Source organism: Aristolochia californica, unplaced genomic scaffold, assembly GCF_029961685.1.
Source record: "Aristolochia californica isolate CCGP_79_NKW_82.1479 unplaced genomic scaffold, dmAriCali1.0.hap1 SCAF_10, whole genome shotgun sequence".
Taxonomy (NCBI): domain Eukaryota; kingdom Viridiplantae; phylum Streptophyta; class Magnoliopsida; order Piperales; family Aristolochiaceae; genus Aristolochia; species Aristolochia californica.
In genome coordinates this window covers 805,011-827,795 of record NW_027181771.1, presented here as the reverse complement: position 1 = coordinate 827,795, position 22,785 = coordinate 805,011, and the positions used below count along the sequence as shown (strand labels likewise).

Sequence of the window (22,785 nt, the reverse complement as noted above, 5' to 3'; positions counted from 1 at the left end):
GTTTTGGGAAAAAATTGATTTCCAGAGGTGCACGAATTCGTGTAACGCTATCCACTTGCAGCCGTGCACGTGGCTTTTAGTCGGTGATTTTGGAGATGATCGCAGCCGTTATAGAAACGGTCCCACACAGTCAGGAAGCTTACTGGGTTAAGCTTCTATTTCTACTGAAACTGATCCATTTAGGTCGACTCGGACTTGGGAAGACTGGGTTGACTCGATTCGCCTGAGTCCAAACCAAATCCATGTTTTTATAAAAATCATACTTATTGAAATTTTTTTTCTTCATAAAATTCATTTAATAAAGCAAAGTTAATTTTTTTATTAAATATATATATATATATATATATATATATATATATATATATATTTAAATGTCATTTAATTTTGATAAATTTAGCAAACAAAACAGTTATCATCACAAAATCACTATTAATCTTGGGCTGTTAAATATCATTTATCCATGAGAGGGCATGAAGAAACACCCCCTGTTACAGTCTGTATGGAATACTGTGTTGGTTGAAGCAACTTCTTTCATGCATCAACCACTTCAGAATCATATATGTATCTCCTAATATATGAATCAACTGGTTCATTGCTGCAAGTGAGAACCCCCCTTTGGCCATTGGAACCATTCCCAACAGTATCCATGGTCAGGGAACAAAGTACATGGCATTTGGAAGCTTAAACGTTCTATCACCCACAGAGTCTCCCTGTAGATCACTCCACTGGTCTCCCACATTTCCCCTGATTCTATACCCCTCTGCAACCAACTGTTTCCTCATTTCAGATTTGAAAAACACAGCTCCCTTCCCTCTGTACTCAGATTTCCTGACACATAACAAAAATTTGCAGTGAACCAAGTGATAACTTGGGAAGAAAAGAGTTTTGGAACTGTAGCTGCATACCTTAGTATGATTCTTTCATACCCAACAATGCCTTGATTCTCCAGATTCTCAATGGTTGGAATGCCCAGTTTCTCCTCGTCTCTTCCTGAGAGGAGAAAGACCTTGAAGCCACTGTCAATCAATCTCTCAAACAAGCCAAGGACGGCTGGAATTGCAGGACAGCTCGCCTTCATCGCCCATTTTTCAAAAGCAATGGAATCAAACGGATCCACCCTGCAAAAGAAACTTCCATTTTCTCAGAGGCCATACATCAAACATCTTGAATTCATGAACCGAAACTGAACGGGTAAGAAACGAAGACGGATCTGCAATACCCATATCGTTTTCCTTGATAATAGCATAGATTAGAGAGGCAGGTATCGTCGACGTCGAGAATCCAAGCATCCTTGCCGTCGTCGCCGGGAACTATGTCCGCCATGTACTGGTAAATCTGCTGGACGACCATGCTCACGTCTCGGTCGTATTGGCCGCCGAGCATGTAGTGTTCGACGTAGAAGAGGCACTGGATGGGGACGGAGCGCCATGCGCGGACGTTGTTGGCCTCCACGCCCACTCTCCAGCTCAAGCAGTGGTCTTCGATGGGAAGGCTCAGCCTGGAGGTGTGCTTGGCCTCAGTCTTGGAGAAGACTGATATGAACATTAACACAAATACTTCCCAGACTGACCTCATCAATGCAAACATGGACTCCAGGTGCAGTTCCTGAACCCAATTCAATTTTTTTTTAAAATATTTTTAATAAATAAAAGGGGTCCATAAAAATTTAATAATTAATCGGTTAAAATCATCAAATTAATGTACATTTAGCCAAGAACTTTCAAAAATGAGCCATCCGCTACATGTATAAAAAAGTATAACTAAATTACATCTAGAGAAAACTTACTTGGCCGGTAATCGGGTAATCGGGTAATTTTACTTGCTCTAATTATAATATTTTTATTAGAAAAATATGAAGAATTTAAAAAAAAAGTTCTTAATAACCTAAAAAGGAGTTTTTTCCGTTCAATTTTCTTTTCTTTTAAAAAAACTCCGACACTTTTCTTCGTCGGTTAACTGATAGCTTAAATTAACTTTTCGATTTCTAGAACAAAAGTTTCCAAGCAAAACCAGCTGCATTATAAAACACTAATTAACAATGTAGACTTTAGACCACTTTGAGAGGAGGCTATAAAATAATGTTAACTTGGGACTCATGTCTTCCATGGAGGACTCAACTCTTAAGGATAGAATCCCTTTCATGGTCAAGTTCCATTCCTTCTCCCTCCCAATCAGACATTATCATCTCATCTAAGACCCTTTAACACATAGCCCTAACTTTTCTCAATGGAAGTGTATTTGCCAAAGATGCTAAAGGACTGCTTTATCTTCCTGTCCATGTCAGGTCCCTCACAACTTGCATGGAAAACTGACAAAGGCTGTTGGAAGATGAGACATCCACTAGAAGAATACTTTGGTTTGGAAACCTCTTTTGGGTTTCTTTTTCTCCTTTGTTTTTTCTTTCTCATTTCATGGTTTTCTTAACTGAGATTGTGCAAATGAATGAACAGTTGAGACATGATTGAGATTAGGAATAAGAAGAAAGTCTCCTGGAGAGCTGAATTTATGCCAAAAAAAATGAAGTTCTATAGTGATATATTGTATCAAGATGATATTACAAGATGTATTATAACAATGATGGAATGAATTGTAGCTCAATGCAAGAGTAAAAAAGAAAAGAAAAGAAAAGAAATGAGTACCAGATGTTTGATTGTTGAAATCAAGCAGCAAAGGAAGAGGCTGTTGGTAAGAAGACTGCGACTTCTTTGTTATGGAGGTGAGACTGTGAGTGTATGTGAAGATGAAGCTAGAACAAGGATCATCTATTTATAGGGAGAATGGTAAGCTTGAGCAGGTGGGAATAGGAGAAAAGATATGTAAATAATACAAGAGAAAGAAAGAAAGAGAAAAATGCATTGCTTGTAGTGGGAAGACTGAAGGGAACCAGGTGCTCCACTTACCCGTCACACTATCCATTTCCAAATAAAAAAGAAAAGAAGAAGAAGAAGAAACCTTCAGCACAATGAGACATGAGAATATTTTCTTTGACAATCTTAACAAAGACCCTTCCTTGGTCCTTACTTCGACCTTGATGTGGAAAGTTGAAGAATACTTTGTCATTCTCCCACCCTCTCCTTCCTTCCCTCAATAGGGATTCGATGAAACAAAATATGAAATAGGACTCACTTTACAAAGTTGCACTACATAAAACCTTATTGTTTTAAAAAGTTAAGATGGATAATGTCGGTCGACCCACTTTTCAGTTTCGGATTTTTGAATGCCTTATACAGCACTATAGGTTAAGAAGCAGCTCTCCTGCAGGGTCTTTTCCAGGCTTTCTGATTACCTCAGTGACTTCCACAAGGTGGAGACAAAAGTTTCTACTCACCCACGGGAGTGGACAGTAGGGAAGCTCAACTGCCATTCCACCACCTATCCTTCTCCTTCCGAGCCACTTGGAAGGTCATCTGATAACTGCATCCCAAAGAGCATGTGGGATTGAGGCGAATGCATAGAAAAGCCATCTTCTGGTCTTGAGAAAATTCCATGAACCAGTTGGTGTTGGAGCAGCTCTCCTGCAGAGTCTTTTCCAGCTAACTACTATTGATATGATGATAATCACAACTAAAATGACAAAAAGAAGGGAGGGAGAACAAAAGAAAGTCTTTTGGTGGTGTGGTGGAGGCAAGAAAAAAGAGAAATATAGACCTTCAGCTCCAAATCCTGAAAAGTCTCAGTTAATAAGATTTTGCAAATATTGCAACTTCATCAGCTGGATTGCCAGTCATCAAGCATGTTTTTGGCCATGGTGGCTGTTCAAAAGGAAAACACCTGATAGTTGCTCCAGTCTCTTCCTTTACCTTTAACTCATCCGCATCACTGTACCATCAAAAGCGCCTCCAACAGTGACCAAAAACGTAAACAACAGTGACCAAAACGTAACAAAATTTGAAGAGTTCCGAGTAAAACAATAGTAAGCTGAATCCACATAAACAAGCCTAATTGAGTCAATTAGAAATCCGATACATTCCAAGTATGTCACTATGGTTATTTGACTCATACAACTCAACGATTGACATGAAAACAGATTCAAACTATGTATAACAAGCTGTAGGTTGTACTGGTATCTATTTGGAACAAGATAGCAATCATTTCCAGACAAACAATCTTTTCCATAATGGTCTACTAGACACAGAAAGCAGCATCTTTACCTGAACTGGAGCTATCCTTGGAGGCAGCATTAAGCCCGTATCATCTCCAGGGGTCATGATAATGCCGCCAACAAACCGGGTGCTGATAACTCATGATGTCTGCCACACATGTTGTCTTTGTCCTTTGTCCATTTTCACCTGATTCACCATGAGAGGGAGATCACGGTAACTATGGATCCATTGAGTGAACATATGATTCACAATGGTTTCACTGGTAGATCGGACCTGTTAGTCCCTCAGAGAGTAAAAGAACATAAGCATTCATGAATTAGAATCAGTAATAACAAGCATATAAATGAAACCGATAGGCATTATTTATTAAAACAAAAACTACTGAAGGTAGGCATTATAGTTTGAAGCTCCAAAGATGATTACCACAAGTTTTTCTTCAAGTTCCTTTCCACATCCAATAGTGATGAGAGCTAATTCAGGACTAAAACCTTCAACATGGCTAGCCTCTTTCTCTATGACAGAATATGGTATAAACTGCATTTTGGATGGAAAAGAGATTATAAGACCACAAACTAATGCCACTATAACCAGTTCCACTTTTCTCTCTTCACCCAAAACTAATAAAGATCTGAAGAACTCCAAGAACATATACTCCAGAATCTCGTGAAGAATGGGCTCACAACATGGTTCCCTGTTCAAATTTTAATACAGTATTGAACACTACGAAAGGGCAATATAATTTGCCAAGCAGCCCAACCTAAAACGAAGACAAATATCAGAAAATGAAACTATAAAGCAGCTAAACCTGTGGGAAATACATGTTGCTGTGACCAGTTTCCTTGAACTTCACATTCAAATATTCCTACAAGAGAAAAAAACCAAAGAAACAAATAATTGTACTGGTTAATACATCCTTCCAGAAAAGAACAATCCAATCTAAGAAGTGCATAAAGCTACCTGTATAGCTTCCCAGATAGCATAACCATAAGGGCGAATAACCATGGTCCCACCGACAGGGCCATAGTCGGCAAGCTCAGCTGAAGCAACCACGTCTAGATACCATGCATTGAAATCCTCGATCGGCAAGTTCTAAGTAGGTATGATGGTAGAGACTGTGAGGTCTCTAGGATGCAACCCTTACATCGGCACTAGGGGTGGCATCGAGTTGAACCGAGCTTGATTTAAATATTTTGAACTCGATCTCAAGCCTAACCTAGGCTCAAGCCTAATAATTTTAATCGAGTACGAGCCGAGCTCGAGCTTCAACATACATTTAAAACTTTTCAAAAAATACATGTCAAATAAATTGTATATAAAATTATGCATACATTTTACATAAAATTGGGAATGACCTCTACTTAAAATTGGGCATAGAATTGAGAATGACCTCTACTGAGTTCGCTCGAGCTCGAGCTCTACCAGAGTTCGAGCTTAACCTACATTTAATACTCTATATAAAATATATGTCAAATAAATTATATATAAAATTATGCATACATTTAAAAAAAATCATAGGGGAAGTTCAGGATTGAATTTCAATAATGAATTAAAACGCACCAATATTAATCTTTTTTACTCCAAATATTGTCTAGCTTGTTTTGTAATTTTTTAATCTGGCCATAAATTTACTATGGCCTCCTTAGTGCCCCTTGTTGAAACTTATATTCTAGAAAAAACTAGAAATGTTTGTCCTATGATACACATTTTCAAAAAAAAAAAACTTTAAATAAAATTCTATTACTATTAGTGACTTATTAGAAAATTACAAGAAATATTTTAAAATTTTCTTAAGAAATTTTAATGGACCTCTTATTGCCTTTTCTAGGGAAATAAATAAAAATTAATAATCAATCTAATATATTACTATTCTTATCAATAAATTTTTAATCAAATAAAATGTCAAATACAAAATTGCAATAAAAATTACCTCAAACTAAAAGTATTACAGCATTAACTGTCAAATACTTATTCAAAAAATTTCTATACGGTTTTCTAGCCCATCTTGGCAGGCAAATCTTACTTAGAAAATTATATGATTTTTTTAATAAGAATTTTCAATTAGAAAAATGTTTACAAAAAACATTAGATAATAAACTTATTTCTAGTAAAATGTATTTTCAATTTCTTCAAGAGCCATGAGGAAGGAGAGTTTAAGGAATTTTTTTTTTTAACTTTATGATTTCACACGTGTGAAATCATCTTCGAGCGCGAGGGGAGGGGGGATAAATTATTTCTCCCCTGAACTTAAGTATTCCGTCGAGACGACGCGAAGGAAGAGGGTTACGGCGCCAATGTCGTCGGGGATGACAGTTGCGACGGACGCGACGAAAACAGAGGCGAAGGCGAGGGGAGGTAGAAATCGAACGGCTGGCGACAGAGGCGACCGGCGAGCAACTCTCAACGGCAACAGAGGCAACGACAACAGCGGATGGGAGGAGCTAGCGGTGACGAGGGGAGGAAGAATTTCCCCCTGCTCTCGCTCTCCTCCCTCTCTCGCTCCGAACCGAGCCAATCTCAAGTCGGCTCAGTTCGAAGCCACCCCTAATGGGCACTAAGAGTGGATGAACCTCGATACTAGCAAAGTAGACACCTAGGGGGGTTCAAAATGAAGCAGAGATGAATAACCACTTCATTTGAATCATGTCAGGTAATCTTCTCAAGCAAAAACCTGGGAATCATGTTTCATACCTATTTTGAAAATCATTCACACGAAGAGATTGTGCAGGACGCATCTCTCCCTCCCCCAAAAAAAATTTTTCTTCATTTCGCTCTGTTCTCCCTCTCTCTAGGCCTTCCTCTCCCAAATTTTTTTTCTCCCTCTCGGCTTTTCTCCCTTCTCGGCCTTCTTCCCCCAAATTTTTTTCTCCCTCTATCTTCTCCCTCTCAGCTTCCGTCGCAGAGCTGTGATCGCAGAGCATGGGAGGCCGAGCCTCTGTCACAGAGCCGTGCCGCCACTTCGTTGTAGAGCGTCTCAGCCTCCCTCTCTTCTCCCTCTTGGCGTATCGTCGGAGTGCCGCCTCCGTCGGCGTCGCCTTCTAGCCCGCCGTTGTCTCCCACCATTATCGATGTCGTGAGGAAGATGACGTTGGTTTAATTTTTCCTAAGTTAGGAAAAATTAAACTGCGTCATAACTTCATTATATTTATTTTTTAAAATAATCCATATTTTTTAATTTATAAAATAATTATTTTTATTTATTCGGTATATTCATTCTGTAATTACTGTATTATATTAGTGATTTAATATTTGTAAGTAAAATATTGTTAAAGTAAACATTTGATAAATTTTTTTGGTTTAATTATCCCATTGCTATAATTAATTAAACCAATAGTTTTAAATTTTGTGGCAATATATTATTAATTAATAATATGTAAAAATATATATTAGCTTATTAATAAAATAATATATTTATTTATTTATTATATTTATTTTTATTATATTATTAATCAGTGATTTTTAATATTAAAATATATCTTATGTTATTAAATATTTATTTATTTATTTATTATATTCGCTTATGTTATTTTTTACTTTTTTATTTTTTTACAATTTATTCTAGTCAACGTAATTATTATATTAATTTATAATAAACTATAATCATTAAGTAATATAATATAGTCTTTCATTAATTATTTTATTAATATATTTTAATACTACACATTAAATCACTTATAAGTGTAGTAACCATGTTTATTTTGGTTAATTATCTTTTTAGGTATATATTCTATTAAGTATATTATAAAAAATTACTCATTCTCTTGTTTATATCGTATTTTTCATTTTGGGGCACTAACACTGAATGGATACTCGGTAAATATTTTATAATGTTTATTGAACTCACACAATTTGAAGTTGCAACCCATGAATTTGTGAATATCCCCATAAAATGGTGAATATTTTCTTTTGAGTAAGGGGGTTAGACAAGTAATAGATGGAATCGATAATTGGTATTCCATTATGGATTCTATTTACCTTACAACTATTTCTTAACAATCTATGTTGAAACAAATAAGTTATTCCATTATATATTTGTTTCCCTTAAATAAATGGATAAAAATAAAATATTCATAAAAAAACAACAAAAGATATTTAACACACATATACAGATCGAAGAAAATGGAGTGAGGCCATCTCATGTCTCCCCATGTAGCAAAGTTTTTCTCCTTATTCTTTCTAAAAGAGAATAACGAAAGAGGACGAAGGTCCTATCCCAGTCTCATTTCTTTGCAATCTATGGACGGTATGCCAACGTAACAAAAGCCAACAGACTGTGCTTCCATTGCTGGAATCGAAGAAGGATGACCAGATCTCAGAGTGCTAAATTGAATATTTATACATAAAATTGAAAACAAAAAATGGCTATTTCCGGCACTTGGAGATTTGTTCATCTTCCTCGCTTCCATTCACACAATTTCAAGTGAGGGAGGATGGAGGTCTTCACCTCTCATTTTCTTCTTGATTTTAGTTTTAGATATTTGAAAGAAAGGGGAGGTGATACCCTCCCTCAACCTCAACTTCAAAAATTAAAAAATTAAAAAATTTAAAAAAAATTATACCTAGAATTGGTTAAGTTGTAAGTTGATAATTGAGAGTGAAAATATGGGATCAAGGACTAGAAAGATAATTTTAGGGTTTTGCAAGCTTTCTTATTACTAAACTTAAATTATAAAATTATCTTTAAATATTTTTAGATAATCGAAGTAAAAAATAACCATTACTCTTCCCATTTAATGAACAATAAACAGGGAAATACTAGCAGAATTATAGAAAAAGTCACTTCCGAGAACTGAAACGGGCTTCCCACTACAGATTATAAAAATCAAAGACTCGGAAGGAAGGGCAAAGCAAAACAAATCCGTGAATCCAACTCAATTGTGAAGACCAACATGTGGCTTAGGTTTCGTTGTCGTCCCATGAATCTGAACTCCATGTTCAAAAATGAAAAGTCTTCTGAAACGTTAACAGGACATTATCGTCCAGTCAGTTTTTTTAGCAAAGCAGAAGACAGACAAGACGCCTAACAAGACATTATGACAGCGTAATGGGAAGGTCTCCACGTTCACGGAAACTCTTTCTGGCAGAGACTCGTTTGCAGAGAATCTTCAGTTGGAACGGTGGGCAGATTTACTTATCGTGAATATAACCAAGCAAAGAGACTTGAGGAAGATCACCCGCAGAGCCTGAGGATGAGGCTTCCAGGTTTCTTCTAAGTGTTTGTTGGCAATGCCAGTTTCTTACTTTCTACACATTCACAAAAGAGTTTTTTGTAGTTCTCTTATAATTAATATCAAATAAACTTTTCTTTTTGTCAAATTTTTACTTATTAATTTAAAAAAAATTGTAACTTGGGTTAGTCATTTTGGGATAGACTCCATTAGACTCAACTTTTAAACGGTATTAAAGAGGTACCCTAAACCAGAAACCTTAAACCCTAAACCCTAAATTCACAAATGATAAGTATTCAATTTTTTTAGTACTCTTATAACTCATATCAAATAAATTTTTCTTTTTGTCAATTTTTTACTTATTAGTTTTAAAATTTTGTAACTTGGTCTAGTCATTTTGGGATAAACTCGCTTAAACTCAACTTTTAAACAGTATTAAAGAGGTACCCTAAACCAGAAACCTTAAACCCTAAACCTTAAATTCACAAACACGATAACTATTTCACATGGATTTGTGAAAGATTACTTGAGAAAAGGTTCCCCGACTTCAAGTAATTATTTTAGGATGAACTTGGACCCAACTTTTACAAATACAATATTCAACTAAATAAGTATATTAATTACTTCATTTTTAAACCTAAATTCAAATGACTCGTTGAACCAAGTTCAACTGGACTAGTCGAGTCAATTGAACCTAGCAGTTCTCTCCCTTCCGTAACAAACATAAGGAGGAAGAGATATGGTGCTTCCTTCCCTTAATTCTCTAAAAATGGGTTTCCTCCGTTGCCTCCAAAAATAAATGGGTAGAACAAACCCATTGATATTTTATGACGTTAATACTGATCAACTGACGGTTAAACCCTATTTACCTAAGTTCAACTAGGCATAGTCAGCTTCCAAGACATTCCGATATGTCCTCTCTCGATCAATGTCTCTTCTAGATCCTCAAACTTATGGTGATATATGTGAATAGCAATGCAACGGAAGCCTGTAGACCAAGGTTCCGTCCACCGGAACCGACGGATCATAGATCCGACATAGACAGATCACAACGCCAAAATTAGAAATTTTTAGTTTATAATTTTGTATATAAAAATGTGATGTAATGGTTTGTAAAGATCATGGTGAATAAAGCTTTAATCTTTACATGGTATCAGGAGTCCTTCTAATCCTGTTTTCGGCATCATTTTCTTCTTTCCTCTTCGACGAGTAACCCTCTTCCACCATCCCTCTGTTCATCGCCGTCGTAGCAGCATCCAGCCCAGCAACGGAAAACAAGAGTTCCCTCCCTGAGCTATCATCGCTCAATCTGTCGAAAAGTTTTTCTTCGGCTACCACCACCCTCGGCCAGAGAGTGCAATCGCTCGGCGACCTCACGCGGTCAGAAAAGAGCATCCCCCCATCACCGGCGCGAAAAGCAACGCCGACCGAAATCTGTCGGAGACGAGCTGCAACATTTCGGACATTCGCTGAAACATTGGCTGCTCGCTGTCGAAAACGAAGGACATGAGCCGCACGTCTCGCTTTTGTCTCGCTGCCCAGAACCAGGTTCGCTCAGACCACTCTGGTTCGCACAGCAAATCGCGTTCGCACAGGACCCGGCTCGGTCCAATAGGTAAGGTAAAAAAAAAATGGCCGCCGAATCCTTTTCTCAAATTCTCACCTTCCAAACCCTCATCCATATGATTACCATTAAATTTTCTTCCACAACATATCTCTTGTGGAAAAACCAACTTCTTCTTCTTTTGGAGAGTAATAATCTTCTCCCCTATGTGGATAGAACCCTCACGCCACCACCTCAGTTTGTTACCACAGATTCTACCATTCCTACTACTGAATATTTGCAATGGATCAACGCATTCTAAGGCTCCTCCTTTCTTCCCTCACCGAGGAGGCAATGGCTGAAGCCGTTGGCCTTTCCAATGCATGTGAGGTCTGGCTCACATTGGAAAATGCCTTCAGTCATCAGTCGAAGGCTCTGGAAATCTAACTCAAAGACGATCTTCAGCAGTTAAAGCGCGGAAATCAATCCGTTGTCGCTTATACACACACTTTCAAGAGTCTCTGCGATCAGCTTCATGCAATTGGCAGACCAGTCGACAACATCGACAAACTCCATTGGTTTCTCCGTGGACTTGGCGTCGAATTTTCCACCTTCTCCGTCACACAAATGGCCCTTACGCTTCTCCCTTGCTTCTCTGACCTTGTTTCCCGAGCAGAGAGCTTTGAGCTCTTTCAAAAATCACTTGAAAGTCAGTCTCTCCTGCTGCTGCTTTTGCTACCGCAACCCAAGGATCAGACCGGTCGATCCGCCGCGGCTCTGGTCGCACCCATGGACAAACAAATGGTTTTGGCCACAATTATGCCAACCGAGGCTGACCTCATTCAACACGGCCGCCGACCTCCTCGCTGTCAGATATGCCATCTTGATGGTCACTATGCTGATCGATGCAATCAATGTTATGCCCATAGTGAGACAAATGAGACTCCTGCTCATCTTGCCTAGGCGTTCATAGGATCATGTTCTCTCACTAGATCATTACCCTCCGACTGGTTCTTGGACACTGGGGCATCTGCTCATATGTCCAATAACGCATCCATCCTGGATCCGTCTGCTCCGTACACGGGTAAGGACTCTATAATTGTGGGGAATGGTGCCTCCTTACCTATCTCCCATACTGGTATTCTCTCTCCTACCCCAAATATTCAGTTGTTAGATGTTTTAGTTGTTCCACATCTCTCTAAAAATCTTCTCTTCATCGGTAAATTAACATTTGATTTTCCTCTCACCTGTAATGGTTTGTAAAGATCGTGGTGAATAAAGTTTTAATCTTTACATGGTATTAGAGCCAAATTCACTCATAAGTTTCATTCTGAGTTTGCAACTAAAGATTTGGGTCCGCTCAGCTACTTTATTGGTCTGGAAGCTTCGCCAACTACTAATGGTTTATTTATCGGTCAACTCAAATATGCACGGGATATTATTACTCGTGCTCAGCTACTTGATAACAAGTTGGTTCCTACGCCTATGGTCATTTCACAGCATCTATCTACAGGTTCACTTTTTTCAGATTCCACTCTCTATAGATCTCTCATTGGTGCCCTTCAATACTTGACCATCACTCGCCCTGATATCACTCATGCGATCAACTCTGTTAGCCAATACCTGCATACTCCCACTGAAGATCATTTTCTTGCTGTTAAGCATATTTTGAGCTATGTCAAATGTACCATTCACTTTGGCTTTATTTTTCGTCTATCCACTACTCCTGCTGATCTGACATAGACGGATCACAACGCCAGAATTAGAACTTTTTAGTTTACAATTTTGTATATAAATATGTGATGTAATGGTTTGTAAAGATCGTGGTGAATAAAACTTTAATCTTTACAATATATGTTTAACCCCTATATTATTGTTATGAAGTACTTGAAATTTCTTGCGTATAAAATAAATAAGATAAAATACAATTATCATATGACATATATATAATAAAAAAATAAAATAAAAAATAATGTTACCCCAATGGTATCATACCCCCACCCTTAAAATCCTTCTTATCCAGTTTTAGTTACGTAGGTTGATAACCCACATCCCATGTCCAGTTGCATGTAAAGGACGTCCAGCCCTTGACGTGGATGTGACGGTGGTTCATGTACTGCCTGTGGGCGTTGAAAAGCTTTCAAAGCCGGTGGGCGGTGAAAAGACCGGTGCGGTCAGAAACAACGGCATTTACACATTAGAGGTGAGTGGTCCGGAATTGTCTTGCCCGACGGCGAACAAGGGTGTGGCCCTAAAGCTAATTTGGAGTAGTTAAAACCCTTAGATGACTTAAAACCTATTCAGTCACATGGACCCACTACCAAAAAGCAATGAAAAAGAATCTCAGTCGCGTCTCATGTTATAATAATAGCCAGACATGGCTAACTGTACATTATTTAACAGGACGCGTATCTTTTTCTCTCAAAGGAAGCGCCAAACGTTCCGAACGTCCAAGTGTCCGAAAACCATTGGACTATCTTCTAAAAACCCGGACCCTACCCACGTTTCGTGTCTACGGGGCCGAGACGGAGCAACTAATGACGTGACTTGTCAGAGTTGACGTGGCACGACGTCGACCAGTATCTTGGCAAGGTGGCGTTCCCAGCCACATGTTTTTCAGAGGAATAAAGAAACGGTTCATATTTTTTGTGGGTCACATCGATCAGCGTAAGTCGGTCTGAGCCGAGTCGGAGTCGTTCAGCCGGCTCGATTAAAGCCCAGCCGTTGGGGGTGGAGCCGTGGAGGTGAGGAGTCAGGAGCGGTTTTCCCATACAAACTCAGAACCGGACCGGATTTATATGAATAAGAAACCGGATTAGGACCGAGACATAGTCAAATAGAAGGGGCGAATCCAACCACCTGATCTAACCCTGGTCATTTTTAAACCCAACTCGAGGGTCAACTAGCCCATCAGAATATTGTGATTAAAATCCAAAATATTACCAAGATATAACCTACCTGTCTAGGTATTGGCCAAGACATATGAGACATAATCCCTTGAAAATTTGAGATATCTCGGTAGGATACCCATCCCTACATATTAGTAAAGGCAAGGTGGGTATACCCATACAATTGAATTATAAGGGTTTGTTTGGAACCCCGTGGAAAAAAAAAATAAATAAGAATTTGACTATTATTATTCCCAAAAACAGTTACTGAAAAGAAATTTTTGATTATTATCTAATTTTTACTAATTATTTTAGGAATAATAATGGTCAAATTCTTATTTTTTTTATTTTCTTTTCTAGGGGTTCCAAACAGGAAAACAAAGGGACAACGAAAAACAGCGGGGGGAAGAGTTAAGAGTAAGTTAGGGTTAAGATACTCTCAAGCTTTTTAACCTATACCTACTATTAGTAGAACATTGCATGCATCAATTGTTATGTTTTAGATTTCAAGGGGTGCTAATGGTAAATGATACTATTTACCTTCAAAGTAGGTTTAAACAAGAAAATATATAGCAATTTAATTCGGAATTCAACTTGAACATATTATAGGATTGATATTACCAAAATATGTCCAAAAAAGGGGTGACGGACCGCCCCCTCCCTCTCTCTGCTACGTAACAAGTTAAGGAAAGAGGAGGTTACGATACCCTTTTCGTTTTACTTTGGCAAGGGTTAGCCTACCCTCTCCTGGTGGCGGAAGGGCAACAACACTTTTCATTTGATCAGTAGGTAAGAAGTGGTCCATCTCTCCCAAAGCATAATAAAAGAGGATAAGTAACCCTACTACCATAGGAGTGAAAGAAGCGATAAACCCTATGTTATGGTCCTGGGTTAAATACCTATGCCTTCTGCTCCTAACAGGCCGGTCTTTTGGGTAGTATTGACTAGGTGCTTAACATTTGGTATCAGAACGGGCTCTCATGTCTCACATTCGAATCCCGAAGGGGGGCGACCTATAGGCCAGATTAAAATTACTGGTAGGCGCAAAGTAGGCCATCGCTAGAGTTGGCCGTCGCTAGAGTGGGCCATCGTGGACGTTGGCTTGCGAAGGTAGAGGCCGGTCTTTTGGGTAGTATTGGCTAGGTGTTTAACACCCTTATCGATATATAAAAATTAGAGGAAAGGAGGAGAGACCCGTACTTTAAAATAATTTTTTAATAAACTATAATTTTATTTTGAATTTTATTAGATTTAATAAACAACTAATATCAATTTATGACACTTGATTATATTTAAAAATTAATTATTTGAAAAAAAAAACCATTGGAGCTTAGCCGAGAAGAGCGTGCGCGCGCGCGCCAATCTTTCAATCGAATTTATCGTATTGTTTCTGTAAATAGTTAAAATAGTTTTATTTAAATACGAACCAACGTTCCACTCGTCTGAGTCTCTCTCTTTCTCTCTCCTGCACGACCCCTTCCCTCGCTGCCTTAATGAAGCCCAGTAGCAGAATCTCCGCGGCCATGGAGAGAACCGGCCAGTGGTCCTACTCCACTCCTTTTCTCCTCTTCCTTTCTCCTTCTTCCGCACCTTCCCGTCTTCTTGATTTTGGACTGACATGGAACTTGGGTCTTTCATTGCAGGGTGTTCTCCAACGAGATTCCGACGGACGTGGTGGTCGTGGTGGGGGAAGCGAACTTCTCCCTCCACAAGTTTATGCTGATAGCAAAAAGTGGGTACGTCAGGAAGCTCGCCATGGAATCTGATGTAAACAGGATCGACCTGTCGGACATCCCCGGCGGCCCGGAAGCGTTCCAGAAGGCGGCCAAATTCTGCTACGCCGTCAACTTCGAGATCACCGTCCATAACGTGGCAGCACTCCGGTGTGCCGCGGAGTTTTTGGAGATGACCGAGGATTATTGCGAGGGCAATTTGGCGGAGCGCGCGGAGGATTTTATGACCTGCGCTGCGCTGACGACCTTCTCCGGTGCGCTCGCGGTGCTGAAGTGGTGCGAGGGCCTTGGGGGGGTTGCGGAGGACTTGAAGATTGTGCAGCGGTGCGTCGACGTACTGGGGCTTAAAATCTGCAACGAGGCGAATTTTCCGAGCCGGTCGCCAGCGGACTGGTGGGCAGCGGAGCTCTGCGTGCTGCAGATCTCGGTGTTTCAGAAGATCGTCACAGCGATGAAACTCAGAGGGGCGAAAACGCAGACGATCGCCGCTGCGGTTATCACCTACGCGGAGAAGTCGTTGCCGGACCTCGTCCGGGACCAGTCCGGCAGCGGCATCGCCACCTTGTCCTCCCCCGGCGACGGCGCCGTCCGCAAAGCCAAACGTACCCTCCTCGAGTCTTTCGTTTCCCTCCTCCCGGCCGAAAAGGCTGCCCTCCCCATAGGCTTCCTCTGCTGCCTCCTCCGCGCCGCCATCTTTCTCAACGCCTCTGTCAACTGCAAGAACGATCTGGAGAAAAGGGTCGCCGCCATCCTTGAGCACGTCATGGTGGGCGACCTCCTGGTCCTCTCCTTCACCTACGACGGCGAACGGCTGTTCGACCTCGACAGCGTGAGAAGGATCATAGCGGGGTTCGTGGAGAGGGAAAAGAACGCCGGAGTCTTCGGTGGCGCCGCTACTGCCTCCCTCGCCTTGCAAAGGGTGGCCAAGACCGTCGACGCCTACCTGGCCGAGGTCGCGGCTGACGGCGATCTCAGCATCTCCAAGTTCACCGGGATCGCTAATCTGGTCCCCAAAGCAGCCAGGAAGGTGGAAGACGACCTCTACCGAGCTGTAGATATCTTCCTCAAGGTGCAAATTTCTCATGGATCTGAACTGTGCTAATTAGAAACTCTAATTTGATTAGGAAAACTCTTGAAGGTCCAAAACTAAAACAATTCCTGTTCTTGGGATTTAATGGCAGGCACACCCAGGACTGGACGAGATTGAGAGGGAGAAAGCATGTAGCGTCATGGATCCTCTAAAGCTCTCCTACGAAGCTCGACTCCACGCCTCCCAGAACAAGCGACTCCCCGTCCAAGTTGTCCTCCATGCCCACTACTACGACCAATTGAAGCTCCGCAGCGGCAGTAACGCCGGCGACCACCTTAACTCTCCCAACGCCATCATAACCCGACATCAAATCCAAGCAGACTCGTCCCTGATTAAGGAGAACGAAGCCCTGAGATCGGAACTAACCAAAATGAAACTGGTGATATCTGATATTCAGAGAAACACGGGACCCTCCATTAAGACCTCCAAGAAACCCACCTTCCTCTCCTCCATGTCCAAGACCCTGGGGAAGCTGAATCCCTTCCGCTATGGATCCAAGGACACTACGAACATTGAAGACTCTGAGGAGGTGGCCAAGCCAAGGAGGAGGAGGTTCTCTATTTCTTAGGAACTGTAGAAAGGATTTGTGAATACAGAATAGTTTTCTTCTGTAGGAGTCATTACTGGGGATTTGTACCATTTAGAAGCAGACTGGGTGTGAACAATTCTTTGTATTTGATGCCTGAAATTAACTGTTTCTTGTTGTGTTCTTATGAATTAAGCAGAATCAATCACTTGAAGATTTGATGCTTAGGATTGTTCTTAAGAAATGTGACAGAAGAAAAATGAGTTAGAACACTCTTTTGGATAAGGATATTGGAATAGTTAGTATCCAAGTAGAAAAAGAGAACAATTTATGTCAAAGGGAAAAAGATTATAGTCTCTTAAATTTTACATAATCTTGTTCAATATCCATAAATGATTTTGTTAATCCAAGAGTATTTTGGTCATTTTACCAATTATGTAGTTAATTTTTTTATATAATCTTATTGTGCATGTTAAATTATATATTTTCATGTACTTATGATAAGTAGTAGTTAAGGAGATTAAGGTTTATTAAGTGTAAAAGGGTATTTATGTAATTTATACCTCGAAACTCTTAGTTAAAGAGTGAGAATTTGTGCACAATTTCCAAGGACACCATTAGGCTCTTTAGAAAGTTTTTCTTCTCTTTTTTTTTTCTTTTTCTCGACTTCCTTCACCCAGATCATGATTTTTACAACTTAATATTTAACAAACAAGATGTTGAGAGTGACTCAAGATTTTTTTATTTTTTATTTTTTTTGCTCTTTTCTTGTAATGATCTTGACAAAGCTATATGAGGTAGTTTCATGAATTCAGGGATGGGTTAATACTCGGGGGAGGGGGACTACCCTTCAAGGCAAGGACAAGTTTTTCGACCTACACAATACTGATGGGCCACCGTGCTAGGTTTTATTTTCTTCCATTTCCTTTGAATTAAATTCACACCTTTTCCTAAAAAATAACACCCCAATATGTTTTCTATTTCATGGAAAACAAGGTCTAAAGTATCAGAAAAAAAAAAAGACTTGCAACCAGAGTGTCCCCAATATAACTCTCCTTCGAGCCCATGCTAAGAGACTTTATTCTACATGAGAGAGTGGTCCACCTTCTTCGAACTTGATCTGTCTATTCTCATGCAGAAATGGAAATGGTTTCTTTTGGAATTAAATGAATTTTTTTTGCTTTAGAACAAGAAAAAAGTTGAAAACCAAAAACCCTTGGCTCCACCTTCATTTTCTTGTGCTTTTGCTTGGTGCAGAAGCAATGGGTATCATATTTGTCTAGAAATCATTTGTTTTTTTGTGTAGAAGAATAACTTGTGGAAATATGAGAGTAGCTTTTAAAAACAACTATGGGAATCATCTATTGCTTGTAGATGTCTTAATTTCAGACATTGTTTTCAGAGAAGAATTCAAACTTGAGATTTTCAGTAAATAGAGAGTAGAAAGCTAAATCCTATAAACAATAGTTTTAACAATCTAAAATTTCTGACATGGTAGAAAAAGGCACCTTGGCTTCTATAGATCTAAGCAGTAAGCCATGAAACATGGCTTCTGAGGTCAGTTTAGTCATTTAAACATGGCTTCTGAGTCAAAGTCGAAACCCCATTGTGCAGGACTTACTTGCCCCAAGCAGTGATCGAGCTAGTGTTGCGTATTCTCTCTACCCTTCATCCCCTGGATAATCTGGAATTTCTCAGGACTTCTATAGATCGATTTATCGCAGGTTGGTATCTATCCTCCGAGGACATGTAGTGAGTAAAAACGAGTTGTTTTTTTATCTGTTTTTCTTTAGTTGTTTTAAAATCTTGCGGGGATTTATAGGATTTAGGGATTCTGTTCGTAAATTTTACCGTCTTAACTAATCCAAATTCGAGAAGAAGTGAGAATTCTGTTGTTTGGTTTCTTTTTGTTAAGCCAATTCAGTTGACTTAATCTGGATCTGCGTGTGGTTTTCTCCAAGTCATAACTTTAGGTTACGTTGGCTATTATTTGGTTATGTATCCTTATTGCTCTCTTGTAATTCAAATTGGTCTGCTTCAGTTCAAATTGGTCCTCGATGTTCTATTTTTTTGGCTCCTGTGGTGTTGGGATAAATTCTTCTTAGAACCTTGCAATGTTCTTATTATTTTAGATAGGTGTGGGAGAGCTGGTAATGGACACGAATGTGAAGGAAAACAGGAAAAGAGATATTTTAAGTAATGAAACTGAAGGCCAATGTGGATGCATTAATAGTTTACCCGGTAAAGGCCAGTGTTTTTCTTATTTATTCAAAATATTCTGCCCTTCAGTGTCACGTTGCAATTTGAAAAGTATCTGAAGGAGAAAGCTATGGATCTAAGAAACATTTACAGCGTTTCATCTCTGCATTTTAGTTCATGAATGAAGTCTTATTAAATGTAGTCCTCCCATAAATCTTGGATGGTAGGTTGTACAATACCTGCTGAATGACATATCTTTTCGTAGTTATTTTTCTGATCTAATATCTAACTTTCTTTTGTCTTGCAGACCCTATAATTAGACGGTGTAGTTAATAGAAAGCAAGCATTCATCTCAAAATTCTGATGATGAGTAGTTCTGCATTTAGTACTGTCTTTGTGATTCTGTCTCTTCTATTCACAACTGTACTTGGCCTCCGCTTTGATCTTCAATCAGGACACACCAAATGTATTACAGAAGACATAAAGATCAATTCTCTGTCTGTTGGGAAATATAATATAGTTGGCCCCTCTGAGGAGCATCATTCTCCTGATTCTCACAAAATCACAGCCCGTGTAAGATAACTTTCATACGCCTAGCTCAGTTTGATGTAAATGACTCGCTTCTCTCTGACACAGTATTTTTTTCCTCTATTTATTGTATTTTTTTTCTTTCTCACTCTCAACTTTTTGCCCCTGTGTGGAAAATTTGCCTTATTAAGTTGTTAAATGAGGTAACATTAGAGATAGCATAGTAAGACCACCATCTTTTGCTTTTATTTCTATGCTTCTGTCCTTGTAAATTCATAGATCAGCTTTGGGATTATGCACATGGGCTTTCAGATTACGTCGCCATATGGGAACAGCTTACATCATGCCGATAATGTTGAGTCTGGGAATTTTGCTTTTACTTCAACGGAGGCAGGTGATTTCTTTGCTTGTTTCTGGGCACCTGAGCACAAGCCGGCAGCTACAATAACTGTGGAGTTTGATTGGAAGACTGGCGTTGCTGCGAAAGATTGGTCAAATGTTGCCAAGAAAGGGAAAATTGATGTAAGTGATTTACATTGATTTATTAGTTTCTATTTCTGTTGTTTTATTCACCATTATGATGTTCTTATTTGCTTGGTGCACGTGTAAATCCTAAGTATTACTTCCCCTTCTATCCCAACCTTAACGGGTAAAAATAAAAAAACAAAATAGTGGTCTTTTGGATGAAACTATGGCCAATTATTAAGCAATGGACGACATTACATATGAAACTTTAAAGATTGAAACACACCTGCTTCGTTTGCGGAAACACAAGACATAGGGTTAAATACCTTAGAGTTGGCTGTGCTAGAGCAAAATCAAGATCACTCCAATGTTTTCTGAGCTTGCATTTTAGTCTTTCATTTCATTGAACTTGGTCTGTTTGCTCTACAATTCCGAGGTAGGTTGTAGCGTCAGTGGTGGTCTGATCAAAATTTTGATCATTCCTTTACCTCCATGCATGTTATTTTTTCAAGATGCTGAAGCTTCTGTTTGAAGCATAACCTTCCATGTAGCCAATTGGGGAGATTGATCGAATTCTATTTTTGGGTTCACTTTTTAGGAGATCTTGATGAAGGTTCAATTTTTAGAAGATTTTGACGAAGTGGTGGAACCTCTTAAACAGATTGTATGAGCCTTAATCAGGTGCTTCCATTCTGGATTTCCTTTACATCCAAATGAAAATGAAGAAGAAAAAAATCTTATACAATTTCTTAAATCATATCTACAATGGCTACAATATATACAACATAGGATGATGGATAAAAGGTGATTAATTCCTAGAGCTAATCTAGCCTCTAATATGGGAAAATGAATTTGGATATATTACAGCAATGAATCTGAACATATTTCAGCATGTAAATCTTGACATATTTCAGCATTCCCCCTCAAGCTGGTTTATAAATGTTGAGTATTCCCAGCTTGCCAATTAGGAAGTCAAATTACTATGATTGAAGACTCTTCGTGAAGATATCTGCCACCTATTGTTGGGTAGGAATAAATGGAATACACAATACTCCTTCATCTAGCTTCTCTTTGATAAAATGCCGATCAATCTCCATGTGCTTTGTTCTGTCATGCTGAACTGGATTATGGGAAATGCTAAGTTGTCTTTCTATCATAGTATAACTTCATAGGTTGGTTGAACACAATCTTCAACTCACTTAGAAACTGTTTTACCCGCAAAAGGTCACATATCCCTTCTGTAAGAGCCCAAAACTCAGTTTCAATACTGCTTCTAGCCACCACATTCTGCTTTTTACTTCTCCAAGTCACGAGATTTCCTCCTACAAAGGTGCAATATCCAAATGTAGACCTCCTATCATCTACAATTCCAGCCAAGTCAACATCAATGAATGCTTCAACACATACTTTGTTACTCTTCTTGAACAATAATCCTTTTCCTGGAGTTTGCTTAAGATATCTGAGAATCCTATAATTGCCACAATACAATAAATGAAGAAGTAAAACTTCATATACAATTTCTTAAATCACAACTATAATGGCTGCCGTATATACAACATAGCCTCTAATATGGGAGAATGAATCTAAACATGTTACAACAATGAATCTAGACATATTTCATCAACATCCATAGCTGGTAGGTTTGTGGATTGGGTGTTTAGCTCAATGGCTACATGGGGGGTTTTCTAGTGTGAGATCTTGGGTTCAGGTTACACCAGGCGTATTAATATAGAGTGTCTGCAATCAACATTTTTTTTTTCAGAAAAAGGCTGGAAGGTTTCTATCCCTTGTCTTAAGTAAAAGACATTGCCTTCTAGTTGCTAGTTATGACTTCTGCTGCAGCCATGTGATGTTTATGATAAGCTGTTAGTCATGATAATTTTGAATTAATGCTACATTCACAGGATATACTGAGTGTGAGTTGTTATGTTTTATGTTTTTTGGACATGCTCTGATATATAGAAGCTGGATGGGTGTCCTAAATTTTGTGTGTCAGTTGTGCTTGTTTACAATGTTTGTTGTGATTTTCTAGTATATGCTAGGTAATGAACTGTTCTTTTTGATCCTCTTCTAGGTAATGGAGCTGGAGCTCAGAAAACTAGAAGACACTATTAAATCCATCCATGAAGAGATGTTTTATCTCCGTGAGAGGTACACATGAAATCTTTCATCTCTCAAAGTCACACCATCAAACTCAGTCATAATATGATAAACTCTGTGTTATGTTTGTTTGAGCTATTTCAGGGAGGAGGAAATGCAGGATCTGAACAGAACAACTACCAGTAGAATGGCTCTTTTAACTGGTCTTTCGTTCTTTGTCTGCGTGTCGGTGGCAGGGTTGCAGCTATGGCACTTGAAGACCTTTTTTGAGAGGAAAAAGATTCTATAACTTCAGCTGTGTTCTCGTTAGATACTGTAGCCCGTTTTGAAAACTAAAATATATAGACTCTCTTAAGTTTATTCTGCCCTGATGATAAGATGTATCTATAGACCTCTCCGGACAAGATGAAAAGATGGGACCCAATTTAAGGGTATCCTGAATAAA

The 22,785-nt window shown here is 39.0% G+C and overlaps 3 protein-coding genes and 1 pseudogene across 4 annotated transcripts; 2 read left to right on the top strand and 2 right to left on the bottom strand.

Moving 5' to 3' along the window:
- Nucleotides 1-440: 440 nt before the first annotated feature.
- Nucleotides 441-2,727, bottom strand: LOC137942737 (acid phosphatase 1). Of its 2 annotated transcripts, none has more exons than XM_068788473.1 (4): nt 2,640-2,727; nt 1,220-1,605; nt 906-1,118; nt 441-828 (listed from the first exon to the last, which is right to left on the bottom strand). In XM_068788473.1, the coding sequence occupies exons 2-4, from the start codon at nt 1,585-1,587 to the stop codon at nt 651-653; spliced, it is 759 nt and encodes a 252-aa protein (XP_068644574.1). In that variant the 5' UTR covers nt 1,588-1,605; nt 2,640-2,727; the 3' UTR covers nt 441-650. The 2 variants fall into 2 exon arrangements, with proteins under 2 accessions (XP_068644574.1, XP_068644576.1); XM_068788475.1 differs by having other exon boundaries at nt 441-813.
- A 950-nt stretch (nt 2,728-3,677) lies between these two features.
- Nucleotides 3,678-7,163, bottom strand: LOC137939047 (proline--tRNA ligase, chloroplastic/mitochondrial-like; annotated as a pseudogene).
- An 8,000-nt stretch (nt 7,164-15,163) lies between these two features.
- LOC137939726 (root phototropism protein 2-like) lies at nt 15,164-17,273 on the top strand. The gene is made up of 3 exons (XM_068784867.1): nt 15,164-15,242; nt 15,343-16,501; nt 16,614-17,273. Exons 1-3 carry the CDS (start codon nt 15,193-15,195, stop codon nt 17,088-17,090), a joined length of 1,686 nt encoding a protein of 561 aa, XP_068640968.1. The 5' UTR covers nt 15,164-15,192; the 3' UTR covers nt 17,091-17,273.
- Nucleotides 17,274-18,573: 1,300 nt separating this feature from the next.
- LOC137941390 (transmembrane emp24 domain-containing protein p24delta9-like) lies at nt 18,574-22,782 on the top strand. The gene is made up of 5 exons (XM_068786776.1): nt 18,574-18,772; nt 19,555-19,820; nt 20,088-20,297; nt 22,315-22,391; nt 22,485-22,782. Exons 2-5 carry the CDS (start codon nt 19,611-19,613, stop codon nt 22,627-22,629), a joined length of 642 nt encoding a protein of 213 aa, XP_068642877.1. The 5' UTR covers nt 18,574-18,772; nt 19,555-19,610; the 3' UTR covers nt 22,630-22,782.
- Nucleotides 22,783-22,785: the final 3 nt, after the last annotated feature.

Bases quoted from the DNA above. Each gene is read 5' to 3' on its own strand.
- LOC137942737 (XM_068788473.1), bottom strand. From the start codon at position 1,587: ATGTTTGCATTGATGAGGTCAGTCTGGGAAGTATTTGTGTTAATGTTC. The intron at 1,119-1,219 runs GTATTGCAGATC...TTTCTTTTGCAG, and splicing joins TATCAAGGAAAACGATATGG to GGTGGATCCGTTTGATTCCA. The intron at 829-905 runs GTATGCAGCTAC...GTTATGTGTCAG, and splicing joins TATGAAAGAATCATACTAAG to GAAATCTGAGTACAGAGGGA.
- LOC137939726 (XM_068784867.1), top strand. From the start codon at position 15,193: ATGAAGCCCAGTAGCAGAATCTCCGCGGCCATGGAGAGAACCGGCCAG. The intron at 15,243-15,342 runs GTCCTACTCCAC...CTTTCATTGCAG, and splicing joins ATGGAGAGAACCGGCCAGTG to GGTGTTCTCCAACGAGATTC. The intron at 16,502-16,613 runs GTGCAAATTTCT...ATTTAATGGCAG, and splicing joins CTGTAGATATCTTCCTCAAG to GCACACCCAGGACTGGACGA.
- LOC137941390 (XM_068786776.1), top strand. From the start codon at position 19,611: ATGATGAGTAGTTCTGCATTTAGTACTGTCTTTGTGATTCTGTCTCTT. The intron at 19,821-20,087 runs GTAAGATAACTT...ATGGGCTTTCAG, and splicing joins CTCACAAAATCACAGCCCGT to ATTACGTCGCCATATGGGAA. The intron at 22,392-22,484 runs GTACACATGAAA...GAGCTATTTCAG, and splicing joins ATGTTTTATCTCCGTGAGAG to GGAGGAGGAAATGCAGGATC.